The sequence below is a fragment of the Gopherus evgoodei genome, chromosome 1 (genome assembly GCF_007399415.2).
Source record: "Gopherus evgoodei ecotype Sinaloan lineage chromosome 1, rGopEvg1_v1.p, whole genome shotgun sequence".
In the NCBI taxonomy this organism is placed as follows: domain Eukaryota; kingdom Metazoa; phylum Chordata; order Testudines; family Testudinidae; genus Gopherus; species Gopherus evgoodei.
In genome coordinates, this window is record NC_044322.1 from 197,971,812 (window position 1) to 197,991,669 (window position 19,858).

Genomic DNA, 19,858 nt, shown 5'->3' on the forward strand with positions numbered 1-19,858 from the left:
TCCTTTCCCGGTTTGCTCTCTCGTTCCCGGAACCCCGAGCAAGCAGGTCTCCTTCCCTGCGGTTTGCTGGGTGGCTCCGGGAACGCGAGAGCAAACCGCGGCGAAGCTGGTCTCCTTCCCCGGTTTGCTCTCTCTCGTTCCTGGAACCCCGAGCAAGCAGGTCTCCTTCCCTGCGGTTTGCTGGGTGGCTCCGGGAACGCGAGAGCAAACCGCGGCGAAGCTGGTCTCCTTTCCCGGTTTGCTCTCTCGGTCCCGGAACCCCGAGCAAGCAGGTAAGGAGAACCGCTTGCTCGGCGGTTCAGGGAACGAGAGAGCAAACCGGGAAAGGAGACCAGCTTCGCCGCGGTTTGCTCTCGCGTTCCCGGAGCCACCCAGCAAACCGCAGGGAAGGAGACCTGCTTGCTCGGGGTTCCGGGAACGAGAGAGCAAGCCGGGGAAGGAGACCAGCTTCGCCGCGGTTTGCTCTCGCGTTCCCGGAGCCACCCTGCAAACCGCAGGGAAGGAGAACCGCTTGCTCGGCGGTTCGGGGAACGAGAGAGCAAACCGGGAAAGGAGACCAGCTTCGCTGCGGTTTGCTCTCGCGTTCCCGGAGCCACCCTGCAAACCGCAGGGAAGGAGACCTGCTTGCTCGGGGTTCCGGGAACGAGAGAGCAAACCGGGGAAGGAGACCAGCTTCGCCGCGGTTTGCTCTCTGGTTCCCGGAACCCCGAGCAAGCAGGTCTCCTTCCCTGCGGTTTGCAGGGTGGCTCCGGGAACGCGAGAGCAAACCGCGGCGAAGCTGGTCTCCTTTCCCGGTTTGCGCTCTCGTTCCCCGAACCGCCGAGCAAGCGGTTCTCCTTCCCTGCGGTTTGCAGGGTGGCTCCGGGAACGCGAGAGCAAACCGCGGCGAAGCTGGTCTCCTTCCCCGGTTTGCTCTCGCGTTCCCGGAACCCCCCTTGAAGCCGCCCAACAGCGCTGCAGTGTGGCCACATCTAACACCACTTGCAGCGCTGGTTGCTGTAAGTGTGGCCACTCTGCAGCGCTGGCCCTATACAGCTGTACTAATACAGCTGTAACAACCAGCGCTGCAAAATTTTAGATGTAGACATGGCCTGACATTTTTTTGAGCAGAAGCTTTCGTGGGCTACAGCCCACTTCATCTGATGCACAGAATGGAACATATAGTGAGAAGATATATATACATACAGAGAACATAAAAAGGTGGAAGTTGACATACCAACTCTAAGAGGCTGATTAATTAAGATGAGCTATTATCAGCAGGAGAAAAAAAAGTTTTGTAGTGATGATAAAGGTGGCCCATTTCGGACAGTTGACAAGAAGGTGTGAGGATACTTAACATGGGGAAATAGATTCAGTTTGTGTAATGACCCAGCAAACAATCTCCTTTCCCAAGGTATTCATAACTCTGAGGTTCTACTGTACTTTTTATTTTTAGTGGTTTAGATGATTTCATGTTTTTCACGAGACTTGGTAAATAACCTACTTTCCTATACTGTAGTGTTAAAGTCAGAATGGAAAATATTTACATTCTTTGGTATAAGTTTAACTTTTTTCATATAATGTTTTTGCCAAACTCATCCTATAAGCTGTAACTTGTCCTTGTGCAGTGAACTCTGTTGAACCTTTTTTTTTTTTAAATGTGAAAGCTGAAGTATTAAAAATATTAGTTGTCATTTATTCACTTTTTGTATCAGGGCATCAATGTCATTTTTAATGGTGTGTATTTGCTTAATATTAACTTAAACTTTTTAAAATAAAGTTTATACAATCTATGATAGTGTTTAGGTTTATGTACAGTTCTACTATGTTTTGGTTTTTTCAGGGTATAGTCAAGAAAGTTCAATGAGTAAGCTAAGTGATTGTTTTGTTTGACCAAAGCAATATGTGTGTGTGTTTTTCATTACAAAGTGCCAACTAACACTGTAGTATATATAAAGTTCGTTTATGCTTGTTACATTAATGGCCAACCCAGGGATTAGTGGCAGTGTGTTACAGTAATATAGTTCAAGGATCAGCTGCTTTTGGGGGAGAGGAGTGGAAGTGATCATTGGTCAAGGCTTGGAAAAGCTTACTGGAACTGCAAATAGCTGTTCCAGTTGGAAAAAAAGCTTTACTAGCTATAGTTGGTTGTCAGATACATGCAATGATTCTGCAGGCACTTATACATGTTAGTAATCTAAATGAAGTCAGTGGAATTGGAACTACTTTTACTCCTGGGAAATGTTGTTCACTGTGCAATGCTGAATTTTCTTTCCCTCACAGAAATGGGCTGCTGTGTGTGCTGCCACTAGGGGCCACTGGACCTGGCAGAACCCAGCTCGCCCATAGAAGATACTGCTGGGGAGAGGGGGAGGGAGCTAGAGGGTTCCTGGCTGCTGCAATTCCCAGCACGCCCTTAGTGGGAGTGACAGTGCAACCACACAAGAAACTCCATGCAAGCCTAGTCCCAAGCATCAGGCTGTTTCTCCCTCTGGCTGTCTGGGCTGGGGGTGTCTGGGCTGGGGAGGCCGTGGTTGAGCTTTGTGGGGAAGAAGGGGCTGGTGTCGGGCTCTAGGGGGAGGGGATGTGAGTATCTGGACAAGAGGGCGGGCCGTGGCTGGGCTCAGAGGGGAGAGGGTGCGGGTATCTGGGCCAGTGGGGCTTTGTGGCTGGGCTCGGGAGGAGAGGGGGAAAGGCGGCCTCTGCCACTGGCCTCAGATAGGGGGTTGGGTGTCTCAGAGGGGAGGTTGGCTGTCTCGGGAGGTGGCGGGGTTGTATGTGTCTGTCTCTGGCTGGCCTCCGGGTGGGAAAGGAGGTGGAGAAACAGGAACCGGGTTGTCATAGGGGTTTCTTTCTCTCTCTCCCTGGGGGAATGTATGTGTGTGTGTCTGTATTGTTACAGACATACTTTCTGACAGGTATTTTAAAATAAATTATCAAAATAATTGAAACTGGTATGATTATGTAGTGTTATTTTGACAAATAAAATTCGCATAATTTTGTCGAATTTTTAAATATTGTGTGCAGAATTTTTATTTTTGGCACATAATTTTTTATTTTTTGGTGCAGAATGCCCCCAGCAGTAACTCATGTACATGGTTAACTTTATGCACAAGTCTTCACAGGATTTGGGGGTCTAGATATGGTGTCTAGCACATTGAGATCCTTGATCCAGTTTGAGGCTTCTGGGCATTAAGGCAATTGGATATTGTGAATCTTTAAAAAAACAATAACAAAAACTATAGTTCTCCAACTGTAGATAACTAACAAAAATACTGAATATAGACACTCATGCTGTAAAGTCAGATTATTTTGATTATCATCTTGCTTCTCCTGACACCCTATTTGACTTAAATTTCTGACGTTATAGCAGCCAATATTCTTGAGAACGTAGGGTTGAAAAGGAATGTTTTATGCTGTTTGAAAGCTTGCATCCCAAGCTTTTAGATCAGTGGTCCCCAAACTGTGGCTACGCCCCCCCTAGCGGGGCATGGAGGAATGTTCAGGGGGCACAACAGGGCCGGGCATGCTCCTATGAAGGGTGGAGAAGGAGTGCTGCCCAGCTCTGCTCTGGCCACAGCTCCACTCATGGCCACGGTCCCTAGCTTGTGGCCATGATGCTCCCTCCAGGCCCTACCCCAGCTGCACCCCGGACTGCTGTCCCAGCCATGGCTCTGCTCCCAGCCCCAGATCTGCCCCCAGCTGAGGCCTCAGCCCCTGGCTTCTGGCCTGGCCTGGCTGCAGCTCCAACCTTGGCTCCAGGCTCTGACCATGTCCCTGCTCCCAACTGTGGCCGTGGCCCAGTTGTGGCCCTAGCCCTGACTGTGGCCCCGCTTCCAGCCTTGCCTCCCAACTGTGGCTGGGGGAAGGGGGAGGCAGACAGGGATAAAGGGAGGCACGAGAGGAAAAGTTTGGGGACCACTGTTTTAGATAGGTTGCAACATTAGTGTTTCTTGAGATAATGATGGGGGTAAGAATTGAAATAGAAGGTAAAAAGAACAGTAGTAATCAGAATGATGCCACATGTCATGATTCTTAGACTATGTAGCTCTTTGGGTTACAGTCTGCCCTTGGCTATGTTCATACTGTTGAGCAACTAACTTTCATTTGAGCACAGGAAACAGAATGTATAGCCTTAGCAGAAGAGAAGAGTAGAATATTCATGAAGTCCACAAGAGTCATTGCTATGCAGATCTCATTTACCTGGGAAGTGTCTAGATGCTGTGGCAATAAATGCTATAGATAGCCTTTAGATGGATATGTAGAGAGAATTTGGCCTTTTGTTTTTAAAAATTCTGATAAATTTTGGTTCATAGTGTAGCAAAAAACCACCTGAAATTTCTGAATTATTTGTCCTATTGACCATAGACAGCTAAATAAATGAGAAGATAGGCTCTTATTTGATCTACATATTTTTGGGTGTGCAGCCCCTCTATAAAAGTAGGACATAATTTGCAAAATAAGTTCTAACCCTCAGGGGATTTGGCTCCACCTTCAAAGTACAGGAAGAACAATAACAAACATAATTTTTGAATAAGCCATCACTCATTCCCTCCATCCTTCTCTACAGAACATGGAAGCAGAAACAATAGTGGTGTTTGTTTCCCTCCTAAGCTCCCTTTCAGCTGCAAAAAAAAATTCTGCAGAAGAAGAGTTTGTCTCTTACTGATTGTTCCTGGGGGAATTCTGTGCCACTGCATGCACACGGAAAACATGTCCCTCCTGCAGATTTCTTTGCTTCCCTGTAGAAAGTGACAGGGAAGCCACATGGGGAGGGGATGGGGATGTCCATGGGCATAGTTTGGGAGAGCATTATCCCCCCCTAAACACAGGCAAGGTGGAGGGCACACAAGTCACCTGCCACTGCGCTCCACCTCCTCCCAAATTTCTGCAAGCGCAAAACTGCCCGGCTGAAGGAGGGTGCTGCTCGAACACCACCTTCTGAGTCCTAGTGCTGGTCATGTTCCCCTTCTGTGTACTGGGAACCATCCTGTTTTCTCTATAACAGTGAGTGCCTGCAGTGGGGTAGGGCAGGAAGGATGATGGGAGGAAAATGGGGGAAGGCAGGGAAAGAAGAGTGTGGGACAGGGCGGGGGAGGTGGATGTGGGTGTGAGGGGAGGGGAATAGAGGTGGGGGACAGTGGGGAGAGGAATGGGGAGAGGAGAGCGGGTTCAAGGGGCGTTAGGGAATGTGGATGGGATGGGGAAGAGAAGGGGATAGAGGAAACGGGAGCCCAGCATCTGGTGTCCTCTTGGCAGCAGTTGCAGCTGGGTCTCCCTCACCCCAACTGACCCCACCTTCCCTGTCCCTGGACCATCCCGATGAGCCCCCCAGACCCTCATCCCAATGAGCCCCAACCAGTTGCACCCGTATCTCCCTACTGAGCCCTATCCCCCCCACATGCAGACCTCCCCCACTGAGCCCCAACCACATTCACCTGTACTCCCCCTGTAGAGTCCTATTGCACCTGGAGCCCCCCCGCATCCAGATCTTGTACTGAGTTGTCTGCACCCAGTTTGTCCTACGCTTGGGTCCCCCCCACTAAGACCCTCAGCACTTGGATACTGCTGCGTTGAGCCTGCCTGCCCGCACCTGATGTGCCTGGCACAGTGAGGCTCAGTGGGGGAGGTCTGCATGTGGTGGGGATAGGGCTCTAGGGTGTTTCTGGCTCACACCCGGCCCTTGCGCTGTGTCAGGATCAGGTGAAGCCTCACCGCCAAGTTGCTGTCCCGGGGGAGGGGGGGGGAGCTGCAGTGTGATCTCCCACCTCCATGTGCCTGTGCTCCTCACTGCCATGCTGGAGCCTCCACGTTTATTTATTAACATACAATTTGCAGAATTTTAAAATATTGTGCCAAAAAATTAAAAATTGTGCTCCCAGAATTCCCTCAACAGTAACTGATTGTACAGGCATGCACATATATGCCTTAGGTCACAGTCGAGCTTTAGTGGGGCTACTCATGTACTTAGTTAAACATGTGCTTTGCTGAAATTGGGCCTTAGTGCAGATGTTTTCTCCATATGGCCCAAGACCCAGAAAATATCCCAGAAGAATTGTCTGGTTAGGTGCAGCACTGAGAATGTTGTACTAATATTTACTTATGTATGTTAGGTACTTCTAAGACACCAGTTGTGGTGGTACCTAAACATCATGTAAGAATCAAGAAGCAGTAAATATGTCTAAAATAGAGCTGTAATCTCATCTTGCCTCTTCCTCTCTCTTTTCATGCATAGCCTTCTTGAGGAATATTTTTTTAAATTCATCCATACTTCCTCTTTCTCAGAGTTTTTCTTCTTGTCGTCTTATCTCTTGTTTTCCCTCTTTATTTCTTATGAAGAACATTAATCTGTGCTTGTTTCAAGTGTGTGATCATGTCTGGCCATCCATTAAACTTTTCAGTATTTCAGTAGCTTTCTTGTTGCTCAGGTGTTGGGTAAATTAATTGTGGAAGACTGTCTAATTAAACTTTTTTTTTTCCTTCCTCCAGGTTCTGCCCAGTTGCAGTTCAATGTAATCAAGTCTGTTGAACAAACCATTTGTAATCAAACAGTCATCCTGCCTTGCATAGTGACTAATTTAGCACAGAAGAATACTAAAGTCATGTTTGTTAAATGGAAACTAGAAAAAAAAGAATTTTTCAGTTTTTCCGGAGAAACAGAAATGAGCCACACAAATGAGAATTTTTCATCTGCTAAATTAGAATCTCTACAAAATTTGAAGTTGGGCGTTGCCTCATTGACAATCTCAAAAACGCAAGCAGTTCCAGGAAACTACAGTTGTGAAGTGACAGAATCGAATAGGGAAGGAGAAACTGTAATTGAACTTGTATACCGTATAGGTAAGTAGATGTCATGTGATTTTGCAAGCCTGCTATGAAATGAAACAAACCAGGCCTTGAGGGAAGGACACAAAATAACAAATGTGAAAATGAACCATTAAAAATATTTAGAACGTAAAGTCCAGTCTTTACTCGCCTGAGCAGTCCTTGTGAGTATAGTTATATCAAAATCAAGGGGAATATTTCTGTGAGTAAGAGTTGGGCCTGCAGGCTGGCATTGTGTCTTGTTAACTTTTAGGGATAATGAGGCTTTTCCACTTGATTTAGCTTTTACTGACTATATGGTATTTGTGCCACACTCAGTTTATGTATATTCTGATCCACTCTCTACATAATGGAAACACAGGGCTGGAAAGGAACCCAAGAGGTCATGTGTTCCACAGATCCCCCTTGAGCCCCTGAGCTGAGGCAGGACCAACTATATATCTAGACCAGTGGTTTTCAAACGTTTTTTTTTTTTTTGGCAGCCCAGCTGAAGAAAATTGCTGATGCCTGTGACCCAGTGGAGCTGGGAATGGGGGGTTTGGGAGGGACTCAGGGTTGGGACAGAGGGTTGGGGTGTGGGGGTAAGGGCTGTGAGGTTGGGATGGGAATAAGGGCTTCAGGGTGTGGGAGGGGGCTCTTGAGTAGGTCAGGGGGTTGGGGTATGGGAGAGGGTCAAGGCTCGGGTGGGGATGCAGGCTCGGGGGTGGGACCGGGGGTTAGGGGTTGGAGCCCGGGGAGTTCATAGCTGGGCCGCAGACTTACCTCGGGCGGCTCCCACTCAGCGGCGCTGTGGCGGGGAGAGGGGGTGCTAAGGCAGGCTTCCTGCCTGTCCTGGCACTGCGAACCGCGCTGCATCTTGGAAGCCGCCAGCAGCACCTAGGCAGAGGTGCGCAAGTGGCTCCACGCGGCTCTTGCCCACAGGCACCAGCCCCTCCAGCTCCAGTGCTCAGGTCAGGGATAGTGCGCGGAGCCCAATGGCCAGCCCCACCTAAGAGCTGGACCTGCTACTGGCCTCTTCCGGGTGCAGCGCAATATCAGAACAGGTAGAGATTAGCCTGTCATAGCCGGGTAACACCACTGATGGGACTTTTAACAGCCCAGTCGGCTGTGCTGACTAAAGCTGCCATGACCCAGTGTCTTACATTCCGCGACCCAGTACTGGGTTGCAATCCACAGTTTGAAAACCACTGCTCTAGACCAGTGGTCACCAACTGGTCAATCCTGGAGCCTCTGGGCACCAATCCCAGTCTCAGTCCCCCATCTTGTCCCACCACCTCCTTCAGCATCACAGCCTGCTAGGGGAGTACATCCCACCCGATAGCGCTCTCAGCCAAGGAGTTGGTTTTTTTTCTAGCAGCAGACGACACTTTAACAAAGCGAACGCTGCAGGGACAGGACAGTCCAGACGCCAGATGCTCCTGCTGAACTCACAGTACAGCTGAGATGCGTCTCTGCCCAAACCACAGCCTGCAATGCTGCTTGGGTAGCTGCAGCACTGATTTGGTGGGTGTTTCTCAGCAAGCATTGTTGCCGCCTTCTTACCCTTCGGAGATGCTAAGAGGGCTAGGCTTACTGTTTGAATTGCTGCTAGGCGCCCTCCTCTGATCCTGAAAAAGAGTCAGCAGAAAACTGCCCATCACCCACTTCCTAACCTAGGCAGAATGCAGCACTATTGTTTCTGCACAGAACAAGTTCCAAAAACTGCTGAGGGGTGCTCCGTTGCCACACCCAGCCAGAAGACACTACATCTAGGGGGGACTCTCCTGCGACTCCCCAGTCGCTGCGGGCTCCCCAGCTGCTGTGGGCAGGGCTATGAATCCCCCTCAGCTCCCCAGCCGCATCCAGCAGGGAGGAAATCCCCAGTGGCTCAATAGAGGCTGGGGAGGGAGATGGGGGGAAATCAAGGTTGCCAGTCGTAGGAAGCCCCAGCTTGAGAACATCCCTGATTAAACAAGTAGCCCCAGACAAATTAATCCACACACATGCAAGGTGCATACCAGCCCAGCCCCAAACAAAAGAGCAGCCTTAGCCTATCAGAGACTGCAGGGGTTAACAACAACAGCCACTGTGGTAATTGCCATGGCATGAAATGAAATACTCCAGTCTCCTGACTGGGGCTTTGAAATACCATTAATGGAGCAGAGCCTGTTTCCAAGCGCAAAACCTGGTGCTCCCAGCCATGCAGGGGAACGAAATAATTGATTTCCTCCTTTCAACAAATTCAGAATGGTTTTTGATGTCCGGTAACTGGAATAACAACACAATTAATTTGGCTATTTTGGGAGTGACATTAATGCCGAATAAGGAGAAGGGAGAGAGAAGGGGCTGGGAAGAGGCTGCACTAAACTCAGATGGGAGGGACAGTGCCTCTACCTTCCTGAAGAAAATCCAGTCACTTCCTGGGGTGTTGAGCAAGGAGATCATGTGACTGGGATGGTTATTACGTGGACAGCTGTGTGCATGTGTTTACACCATGGTGAGCTAGCTGTCTGTGGGACAGAAAAGGTAGAGGATCGCTGGTATAGAACTGTTATCCTTATGTGTGAAGCATTGATATCCAGACATTGAATTTGGTTAGTGGTCTTACATTTTTCTTTGTTTAGCAGCATGACTGAAAGAAGCATAAAGACTGGGTATTGGGAACAGGAACTGGACTTGGCTTCTATGATTTCATTTTCCACTAGGCAGCAGAAATGCCAGGAGCAATGGTTCTCAACCTGTTTACTATCGTGGGCCACATATGCAGCTCTCTAGATGTGTTATATGGGCTGAGACCACACTACATATACTACCTGTATGGCCTTAAGAATGTCACATGGGCTACAGCTGTGTGCTGATTGGGCCGCAAGCTGCCTACGGGTTGAGAACCACTAGCCAAGAGAGACAGTGTTCATTGGAAAATCCTGGTTAATGGAGAATGACAATACATGTGCGAAAATGTAAATACAAAGTTAAGTCTGAGATTTTTAATTGCAGATAAGACAGGCAACTCAGGTTACGATTCTTATAATGTACTACTTTGCATTTTTTTAAAGTGTTTTATGCTTTGATTTAATTTTCAAAGATACTTTTAGGGTATAAATATAGTAATAACACAATGTACATATCTAACAGAAGTGACTATAAAAGGGCTTGTAATGGAAATCCCATCCCAGTCTTCACTTTAGCATCATTGGGTTGTAAAATTATATTCTCAGCAATGATATCTTAGCTCTTATATAGTGTTTTCAATTGGTAGATCTCAAAACACTTTATACAGAAAAGTGTACTTAGCCTCATTTTACAGTGGTGGATATTGTTCAACAGAGAGGTGACGTGACTTCCCAAAGGTAACACAGGAATTCAGTGACAGAGCCAGGAACATAACCAGGTTTCCTGATTCCTAGTCCAGTGCCCTGACCTTTGGATCACACTGCCTTCTTGGTAGAGTAGTGTAATACTCTCTCATGCAGTACAGCTAGAATGACTGAATAAATAAATCCTGGTACATAGGTTTGCTGATATGTTTTATGTGTCTGGGAATGTTTATAAATATCTGAGTCTGGTGCCCAATAATATTCACTGACAAAATTCTTTTGGCTATGATGTTTTTTTTTTGGGGAAGGACTTAGTAGCCCTGTCCCTGATGGTGGACATTTTAATGGGCAGCCCCGGTGTGCATTTGTGGGACAAAGTGGGAAGGCTGATAAATTGGAATGGCTTCTGAGATCCACTAGCCTGTGTGCTCGGCTACATGGAAAAGACAAAGTCCAATATTTCTTGGCAGAGAGATGATCTGGAACAATACGTTATTAAATATGTGTATTTCTTCATGGTCCCTGCTGTACTGGCAGGAATAGAGGAGCAGTAGAGACAATTTAGAAAAGGTAGACTTTGGTCTTTGGTGAATGAATTTAAACCAAGAAGGCTAAGTGCAGAAATGCAAGAATTTATGCATGCCTTTTAGCAAAGTAATGATATTTTGGAAATTGTTGTGTCCTGTAACTGGGAGGCAACTCTTGGCATGCATGCCAGAAGGTGTCATACAAAGTCATATGACTTTATATAGATAGAATCTCTTCTCCTTCTGTTCCTTGCTTTTTTATGTGTTGTGCCCATGAATAGCAGCATGCTCTTGACAAAAGTAATGTAACTTTCAGTTGGCTCTATTCCCATCCATAGCTGTTAAGGAAGGGCGGGCAACCTGGTATGAGAGAGTAGTGAGAGGATGGCAGCCAAGAGACAGAGTGGTGAAATCAGAGAGTACTGGTGAATAGAGATCAATGCAGAAATACCAGTATGTGTGGTGGTGGTGAAATGTGTGAAACAAGAAGAAAAACCTTGCAAATGCTTTCCTTAGTCCAGATGTGGATAAGAAACATAGGAAAAAAATATATATTTCTTGAATTGGGAGTTATGGTAATTGAAATCTTGAATGAGTAGGGAACAGCCTGTTATATTTTACCCAGTTACGTCAGAAGATCAGAGATTGTAGTTATAGCTTTCAAAATTTGTAGCAAAGAGTGTTAAGCAGTCTAGAGACTAGGCTAAAATGAGCACTTACAGTATAAATCCAATAACTTCAAATGTTATGTACCTCTCTGTTCCCTTTCCCTCTTTTTGTGTCTCAATTCAGTGTCATGGTTTACACCAATAGAAAATAGTCTCATCATACTCTTCATGGTCTTGGCTATTTTGTTTTATTGGATTCAGTTAGCCATTACTGGTAAGTATTAAATTTTGTTTAAATTCTTTACAAATGCTGAATGTTAGTGCTAATATCATTTTCATAAATGAAGTAGCAGGGTAAAATGGAGTAACAGAAAATGGAATCTAGTGGTTTTTTAAAAAATCAGATGGAAAGTAGAAGTCAGATTGGGTTGCACTTTAGAAGAAAAAGGTTAAGGGGTGACTTGATTATAGTCTAGAAGTATCTATCTGGGGAACAAATATTTAGTAATGGGCTATTCAGTCTAGTGGGGAAAGATATAACACAATCCAGTGGTTGGAAGTTGAAGCTAGATGAATGGAGACTTGAAATAAGGTGTACATTTTAAACCAGGGTTTGGCAACCTTTAAGTGGTGTGCCGAGTCTTCATTTATTCACTCTAATTTAAGGTTTCGCGTGCCGGTCATACATTTTAATGTATTTTAGAAGGTCTTTCTCTACAAGTTTATATATATATATATATATATATATATATATATATATATATATATATATATATATATATATATATATATATATATATATATATATATATATATAAACTAGTGTATTGTAAAATAAACAAGGTTTTCAAAATGTTTAAGAAGCTTAATTTAAAATTAAATTAAAATGTTGATCTTACGCCACCGACCCACTCAGCTCGCTGCTGGTCTGGGGTTCTGTTCACCTAGGCCGACAGTGGGCTGAGTGGGGCCTGTGGCCAGGACTCCAGCTGGAAAGGGTCTGGCAGCCAGAACCCCAGGCCGACAGCGGGCTGTGTGATGCTAGCGGTCAGGACCTCAGACCAGCAGTGGGCTGAGCGGCTCAGCTCCCTGCTGCTCAGGGGTTCCATCCTCCGTTTGGTACTCGGGGTGGGGGTGGGGATGTGCAGGGTGCATGGGATGTGGGGGCGGGGGCTGGGGATGTGGGGGGTGCAAGAGTCAGGGCAGAGGGCTGGGGGCATGTGAGGGGGGTACAGGTGTCAGGATAGTGGGGCTGGGTAGGTGTGGGGGTGCCAGTCAGGGCTGGGATCATGGGGGGGGGTGTCAAGGAGTCAACAGAGGGCTGGATGGTACAGGGCTCAGGGCAGGGGCCTGGGGTTGTGTGAGGGTGCAGGGCTCAGGACAGAGGGCTGGGTGTGTGTGTGTGTGGGGGGAGGATCAGGGCTCAGGGCAGAGGGCTGGGTGACTGCACCCCCCAGAACCCCCAACCCCCGCCCCACTCCTTGTCCCGACTACCCCTTCCTGGGACCCCACCCCTTATCTAAGCCTCTCTGCCCCTTATCTCCTGACTGCCCCCCCAGGACCCTACCTGTCCCCTGACTGCCCCAACGGTTATCCACACCGCCACACCCAGACAGACCCCCTGGACTCCCATGCCTATCTAACCACTCCCCGCCCCCTGACAGGATCCCCAGAACTCTGGACCCCCCCACCCGCTCCCTGCCTGCCCCAACACCTCTCCACACCCCTACCTCCTAGCAGTCCCCCAAGAACTCCTGACTCATCCAGCCCCCCCAGCTCCTTGTCCCCTGACCACCCCCTCCAGAGACCCCCCCTACCCTAACTGCTTCCCCAGGACCCTCTTTACTCCTTGTCCCCTGACTGCCCTGCCCCCTATCCACCCCCCAAACAGACCTCGGGACTCATATGCCCCATCCAACGCCCCCTGCTCCCTGACTGCTCCCTCCAGAGACCCCCACCCCTAATCACCCGCTAGTATGCCACCTCCCCATCCTGCTCCCTGTCCCTTGACTGCCCCCACCCATTACCCAACCCCGGAGCCGGCCCTCATACCATGAGGCTCCTCGCTCATCCGGAGCCCTGGCGCTGCCGCCGCGCCGCCGCCACCCCCCCCGCGCGCAGCCCTGCTCTTCCCCGCCCTTCAGAGCACTGTGTGCGCGGCAGCAGGGCTCTGGGTGAGCGGGGAGCGTCTTTCCCTCCCCACGGAGCCAAACGCTGCCCCATGGAAGCGCGCAGCCCCAGCTCCCCAGAGCTCTGCGCGGGCAGCAGCAGGGCTCTGGGGGAAGGCGGGGGAGGGGCCAGCGGCTTGCTGCACTGGTCCTGCGCGGGACCGCGGACCCCACGGCTTGCCGCATCGGCAGGATTTTTAATGACACATGGAGTCCCAGCAGGCAGCCGCGTGCCATTAAAAATTGGTTCGCATGCCATAGGTTGCCGACCCCTATTTTAAACAGTGAGAGTAATTAACCATTGGAACAATTTACCAAGGGTCATGTTGGACTTTCCGTCACTGCCAATTTTTAAATCAAAATTGGATTTTTTCTGAAAGATCTGCTCTAGGAATTATGTCAGGGAAGTTCTAAGGCCTGTTACACAGTAGGTCAGACCAGATGATCACAGTAGTCCCTTCTGGCCTTGGAATTTATTAATCTATGAGATGTCCAAGGTCACACAGGAAGTCTGTGTCTGAGCAGAGAATTGAATGCAGGTTTTCCATGTCCGTGGCTAGCATCCTAATCACCTGAACAACCAGTTTATAATGCAATTTAAAAGAAAAAAGAAATGAAGACTTAGCATATCTAACTGAAATGGCAAAAGGGTTTTATGGAACTGATCCAGCTTGCAGTGAAATCAATAAAAGCAGCAAAGAGTCCTGTGGCACCCTATAGACTATTGGAGCATGAGCTTTCGTGGGTGAATACCCACTTCGTCGGATGCATGCACCCACGAAAGCTCATGCTTCAATACATCTGTTAGTCTATAAGGTGCCACAGGACTCTCTGCTGCTTTTACAGATCCTGACTAACACGACTACCTCTCTGATACAGTGAAATCAATGAAAGTTGACTTGTGCCCTGTGGTAAGTAGGAGCTAAATTAATTTGTGATTAGGAATTTATCTTGGATACTTACCTCAAGTTTTATTGCTGTCAGTACTGCAGGGACAACTGGAAAGATATACAACATTAAGGTGCTATTCTTAAAGGAATCCTTTTTCTGACCCCATGGTCATCATTTAAAAGCTGTGTATTCTTGTGAATGATACTTCATTTCTAAACAAATTATCTCTCTGACTTTCCTTTTCCTTTAGTATCAAAATTTGAAACAACACTTCTGAAGATCAGCTTATTTATTGCAGGAGTTGTCATCTCAGTTTTTGCTGTTGTTGGTTTTAGTCTTTTAATTTCAGGTAAGTGTAATAATTATTTGTCATCTAATGTATTAGTGGCCAGAAGTGATAAGCATATGGAAGGTTGATTTTATTGGGAAATACGTGTTGTCAGCACCTCTGAAAATCAGGCCAGTGGTTTATTCTTCTGTGTTTTAGTTGGTATAATACTGAATTTTTGTGCACCATCCAGGGTGGATAAAAATGATTTAAAAAAAAAAATAAATGGGATTTTTAATTTAAATCAAATTTTTTTGATTAAATGCTTTTTGAGGAAAAACTATCTAAAGATAGTTTTAATTAAGATACATTATAGCTCAGACATCTCATCATGGAATAGGGATGATAAATTCTAATTCAATAATATGAGACAATGTATTCATGTAATGTTTAAGAAAAGTTTTTTGTAAGTGAGTTCCAATAGTTCATGGATTAGGGACCCAATTTTATGGGATTCCAGGGGCTTCTGTATAGATTATTTAGATTAATCTTTCTATCTACCCAATGGGACTCAGGGCTCAGTCTAGAAGATACCATCAGCGATGCTTTGTTTTGCAGTTCTCAAACTGTGGATTTGTGTCTCCAGAGATAACGTGTTTAACAGCAAAAATGTTTTTAAATAAATAAATAATATATAGAGGTGAGAAATAACAGACCTCAACCCTTTTGTCCCTCTGCAAATTTGTGTACACAGAGTCAATCCCTTACCTCTTTCTAAAAGTGAAAAGTTTTAAAAAGTTCACTGAATAGAAGATTGTTGTGGGTGGAATAGATCTGGACAAGGAGAAGAAATCTGAAGATGAAGGGAGGGACAGGCAATAGAAACAAAAGTGAAACTGTTTGAGCAACATACTTGAGGTCTTTCAGAGTGTAGCCTTCATTGATTTGAAATCTACCATACCGTTCTCTCACTAGAAGGAAAAACATATAATGACAGCAGGTCATAAAAGAGACCCAATTTGGGGATATTTTAATGAAGTTCCTCTACCTGAGGGTAACACAGGCATGACATGCAAAATGCAAACAGTGCAACAAAGAAATGCAAGGCCTGGTAGCCTGAATGAAACAACATCATGAGAAGTGTTCCTTCTCAGAGGAAACTGTGTTGAAAATGATGAAAGAAACATGTCTGAACATGCAGGATCTTCAGGTGGTAAGCTTTTTTTATTTCATAACTTCTTTCTGAAGGACTGACTGTCTTCCTTCTGGACTATTCTTGAATTCTCATGTTTGAGTAAAAAATATAGTTGTTACTATATGGCAATATCATTTTAGATGCAGATTAAAAAATAAATAGCTGAAATAGGCAGATCTTCCTTTTACAATTTCACCTTTAAAGTAGTCCTGAGTGTCAGTGAATGCAGTGAGTAATACTAAGTGAACAGTATGGTAGTAATAATTAAATAACTGCATTGACTTATTTTGTTTAGGAGAATCTGTCCCCAACATATAGGATTCTGACGACTATCCACCTTAAGATAACCATCATTTAGTATAGTTTCAGAGTTATCTGCCAATGATAGTGTTTCAGTCACATCATGTATGTCACACAGCCAAAGAATATCTATCACCTGTAGCAAAAAGAAAAAAAATCTCCATCATCTAGGAACAACCATTTGTGATAAGAACCAAAAGATTACAAAAAGAGATAATTGATGAAAAAATTGCCTGATTTGTTTATACAACAAACTCTCCTTTCTGTGTGATTGAGAACCACACTTCGTTAACATGGTTCAGTCATTAAGACCAGGATACAGTCCATCCAACAGAGCAGATGTTGCAGGCAAATTGCTGGATAAAGTATATGAAAGAGAAATTGAGCAGTGTGCAAAAAGGTCTAGAGGGTAAAATTGTTAACCTGAGTTTTGATGGGTGGCGCAGTGTCCACAAGGATCCTGTTGTATGTGCTTGTGTGACAACAGAAGAAGGGAATGTCTTCCTTACAGAAAGAATTGATACATCAGGAAATGCACACACAGCAGAATACTTACAAGAAGTAGTAGTGGTAAAAGCTATAAGAAACTGTGAAAAAAAATTCAAGTGTCCAGTATGCAACTTGATCACAGACAATCTGCAAATGTATCCAATATGAGAAGAAATTATTTAGAAGAGAGTGAAGAGAGTCCCAAGCTAATAACATACTGTCAGTGCTCATTTGATGTACCTCTTAGCCAAAGACTTCAGTTTTCCAGAAATTAAGGCTAATGTTGAAATTCCAAAATACTTCTGTAACAACCACTTTGCAGAAACTGCTCTGAAAAAATGGGAGGAACCAAGCTAACTCTCCCACAAGACATGTGATGGAACTCAGCAGAGGACTGTTTTGAGCAGTATATCAAGAACTGGCCTAATCTGATGAGAATTTGTGAACAAAATCATGAAAAAAATAGATGTCACTGTCACAGCCAAAGTTCTCAGCATTGGGCTTAAGAGAAACATTGAACACGTGCTGAGTACCTTGAAGCCTATTTCTGTAGCCTTGAACAAAATGCAGGGAAATAGCTGTTTTATTGCTGACATGGTTAAAATTTGAAAGTAACTGAGTGAGATCTTAAAAAGAGAAATATACAATGACAGAGTTAAATTACAGGCATTAAAAAAAACAATGGGACAGGCACTATCGTCAGCTCATTTTCTTGCAAATATTCTCAGTACTCGCTACCAGGGTCAAACCTTAACTGCTGAAGACGAGATGTTGGCTATGACATGGGCATTCATCGATCATCCTTCCAAAATGCCAACTATAATAAACTTCAGAGCTAAAGGTGAACCATTCAAGATATATATGTCTGCTGATGATGTTTTAAAGAAAGTCACACCAGTGAACTGATGGAAGTCACTTAAGTACTTGGATTCAGAGACTGTTGAAGTGATGATCTCACTTTTAACAGCAGTATCTTCTGCTGGTGTAGAAAAAATTTTTTTTTCCTTTGGACTAATTAATTCCCAATTGAGAAATCGTTTGGGACCTGAAAAAGCAGGAAAGCTTGTTTTTCTTTTCCAGATTATGAACAAACAGGAAAATGAAGGTGAACACGACTGAGTTAGCTGCAGAAGCCAATATTTTAAGCTTCTCATGTTGACTTGGCTGACATAGTCGATGTAATTTTTTTTAATATTTCATTTAACTACTTAAAAACAATTAACAAAAACAAACTTGATTTTAAAAACTTGAATGTTTAACTAATTCAAAAATCCATATGCTTGTTTTGTTAAAATATTATATGTTTGCTAACGTTGTTTTAGTTAAATAAAACAGTTTGTCTGTCTGATGATCTCCTAATATAACATGGCAAGAAAATCCTCCAAATATTAGTGATTAACCAATTGAATTGGAGATAGTTTACCTCCCAATGACTTCATAAATATCTGCTTCAGTTACCTTTTGGTAAATGAAATAACCAATCAATCATTCATTTTCTGATATAGCTGTAAAACTAATCTGAAATGTTTGAAAATAAATCACTTTAAAAATGTATAGTGTATACCTTCTAAAAATGAAACCTACATCTATCTCTGAGTTGTGAAGAATACGTATTAAGGTTATAACAAGCATGTGCTTTTAATTAGAAATCCATGATTAAATCAAGTCTTCCTGACTAGTGATTTAAATCAATTTGATTTATATCAAATCCACCCTGGCACCATCAGTAAAAATGGTTAAAAGGAAGATGGGTAATTTGTGATGGGAAAGTAGGAATTGGAATTTCTTGATAGAATCAATGTTTCTACATAGGTTAATTGGTAAAGGAGCCATAACAATAGCTGTGAAAAGGTGGACTCAGTAGAGGCATTCCTGTAGGAATTTCATATAGAGTCAGTGAGCTGAAAGAGATCACTTGCTCAACAATGTTTTACCAATTTTCCTTTTGCAGTAAAATTACTTTAAATGGATCAGAAATTAAAGTCGCATACCACAAAAGAGCCTTCTTACCTTCTATTTCAAAGTTTGTTTTTTTTATTGAGAAAATGTAAACATATGTTTGCTTATCTTTCCAAATGTCTTATAGAATCATAGAAATTTAGGGCTTTAAGGGACCTCGAGAGGCCATCCAGTCCAGCCCCCTGTGTCAGGCAGGACCAAGTAAACCTAGACTATCCCTGACAGGTGTTTCCCTGACCTGTTCTTAAAACCTCCAGTGGTGGAGATTCTACAACCTCCCTTGGAAGCCCTAATCCAGTTCTTAACTATCTTTATAGTTAGAAAGCTCTTCCTAATATCCAACCCAAATCTCCCTTGCTGCAGATTAAAGTTATTTTCCTACCTTCAGTGCACATGGAGAACAATTGATCATTGTCCTCTTTATAACAGCCCTTAACATATTTGAAGACAAGTATTGGGCCCCCCTATAGTCATCTTTTCTTGAGACAGAATTTGCTCAGTTCTTGTAACCTTTCCTCAGAGGTCAGGCTTTCTAAATCTTTTATAATTTTTGTTTCCCTCCTCTGGACTCTCTCCAATTTGTCCATATCTTTGTTAAAGTGTACCATCCAAGAACAGGACACAGTACTCCCGCTAAGGCATCACCAGTGACAGATAGAGTTGGACAATTGCCCCTCCTGTATCTAACATACAGCACTCCGGTTAATATTATCTGAGAATGATAATAGCCTTTTTGCAACTCCATCACATTTTTTGGCTCATTTTTAATTTGTGATCCACTATAAGCCCCCAATTCCTTTTCAGCAGTACTACTGCTTAGCCAGTTATTTCCCATTTTGTAATTGTCCATTTCAGCTTTTTTTCTTAAATGTAGTGCTTGTCTTTATTGAATTTCACCTTGTTGATTTTAGACCAACAATTTTTCAAGGTCATTTTGAATTCTAATACTGTCCTCCAAAGTGCTAGCAACCCCTTCCAACTTGGTATCCTCCACAAATTTTACAAGCATATTCTCCACTCCACTACCCATGTCGTTAATGAAAATATAAAATAGTACCGGACCCAGGACAGACCTCTGTGAGGACCTACTATATATATGGACCCAGTTTGACAGTGAACCATTGATTCAGGGTGGATTGATTTAAATCAAAGCGATTTAAATCACCAAGTGGAAAATGTCAGTTTAAATAATTGATTTTAATCCATTTTTCTCTTTGTCCTTCAGTTATTTTCTAAAGAAAAGTACATTCTCATTTGTTCGTATAACTATTAAACGTTGATTTTCAACTAAACAGAGTCTTTATACACAGGATAGATTTGGTTCTTTTTGCTGGCTCGGGTATGCTATTACCA

At 44.5% G+C, this 19,858-nt stretch overlaps 1 protein-coding gene across 5 annotated transcripts in view; it reads left to right on the forward strand.

Annotated features, from left to right (window-relative positions):
- Positions 1-19,858, forward strand: part of CD47 (CD47 molecule) — a 49,206-nt gene that overhangs the window by 5,483 nt on the left and 23,865 nt on the right. For all 5 annotated transcript variants that reach the window (XM_030582262.1, XM_030582270.1, XM_030582235.1 and 2 more), the window contains exons 2-4: positions 6,469-6,819; positions 11,420-11,509; positions 14,545-14,643. In XM_030582262.1, the coding sequence (XP_030438122.1) occupies positions 6,469-6,819; positions 11,420-11,509; positions 14,545-14,643 (540 nt within the window). The remainder of the gene's footprint in view (positions 1-6,468; positions 6,820-11,419; positions 11,510-14,544; positions 14,644-19,858) is intronic.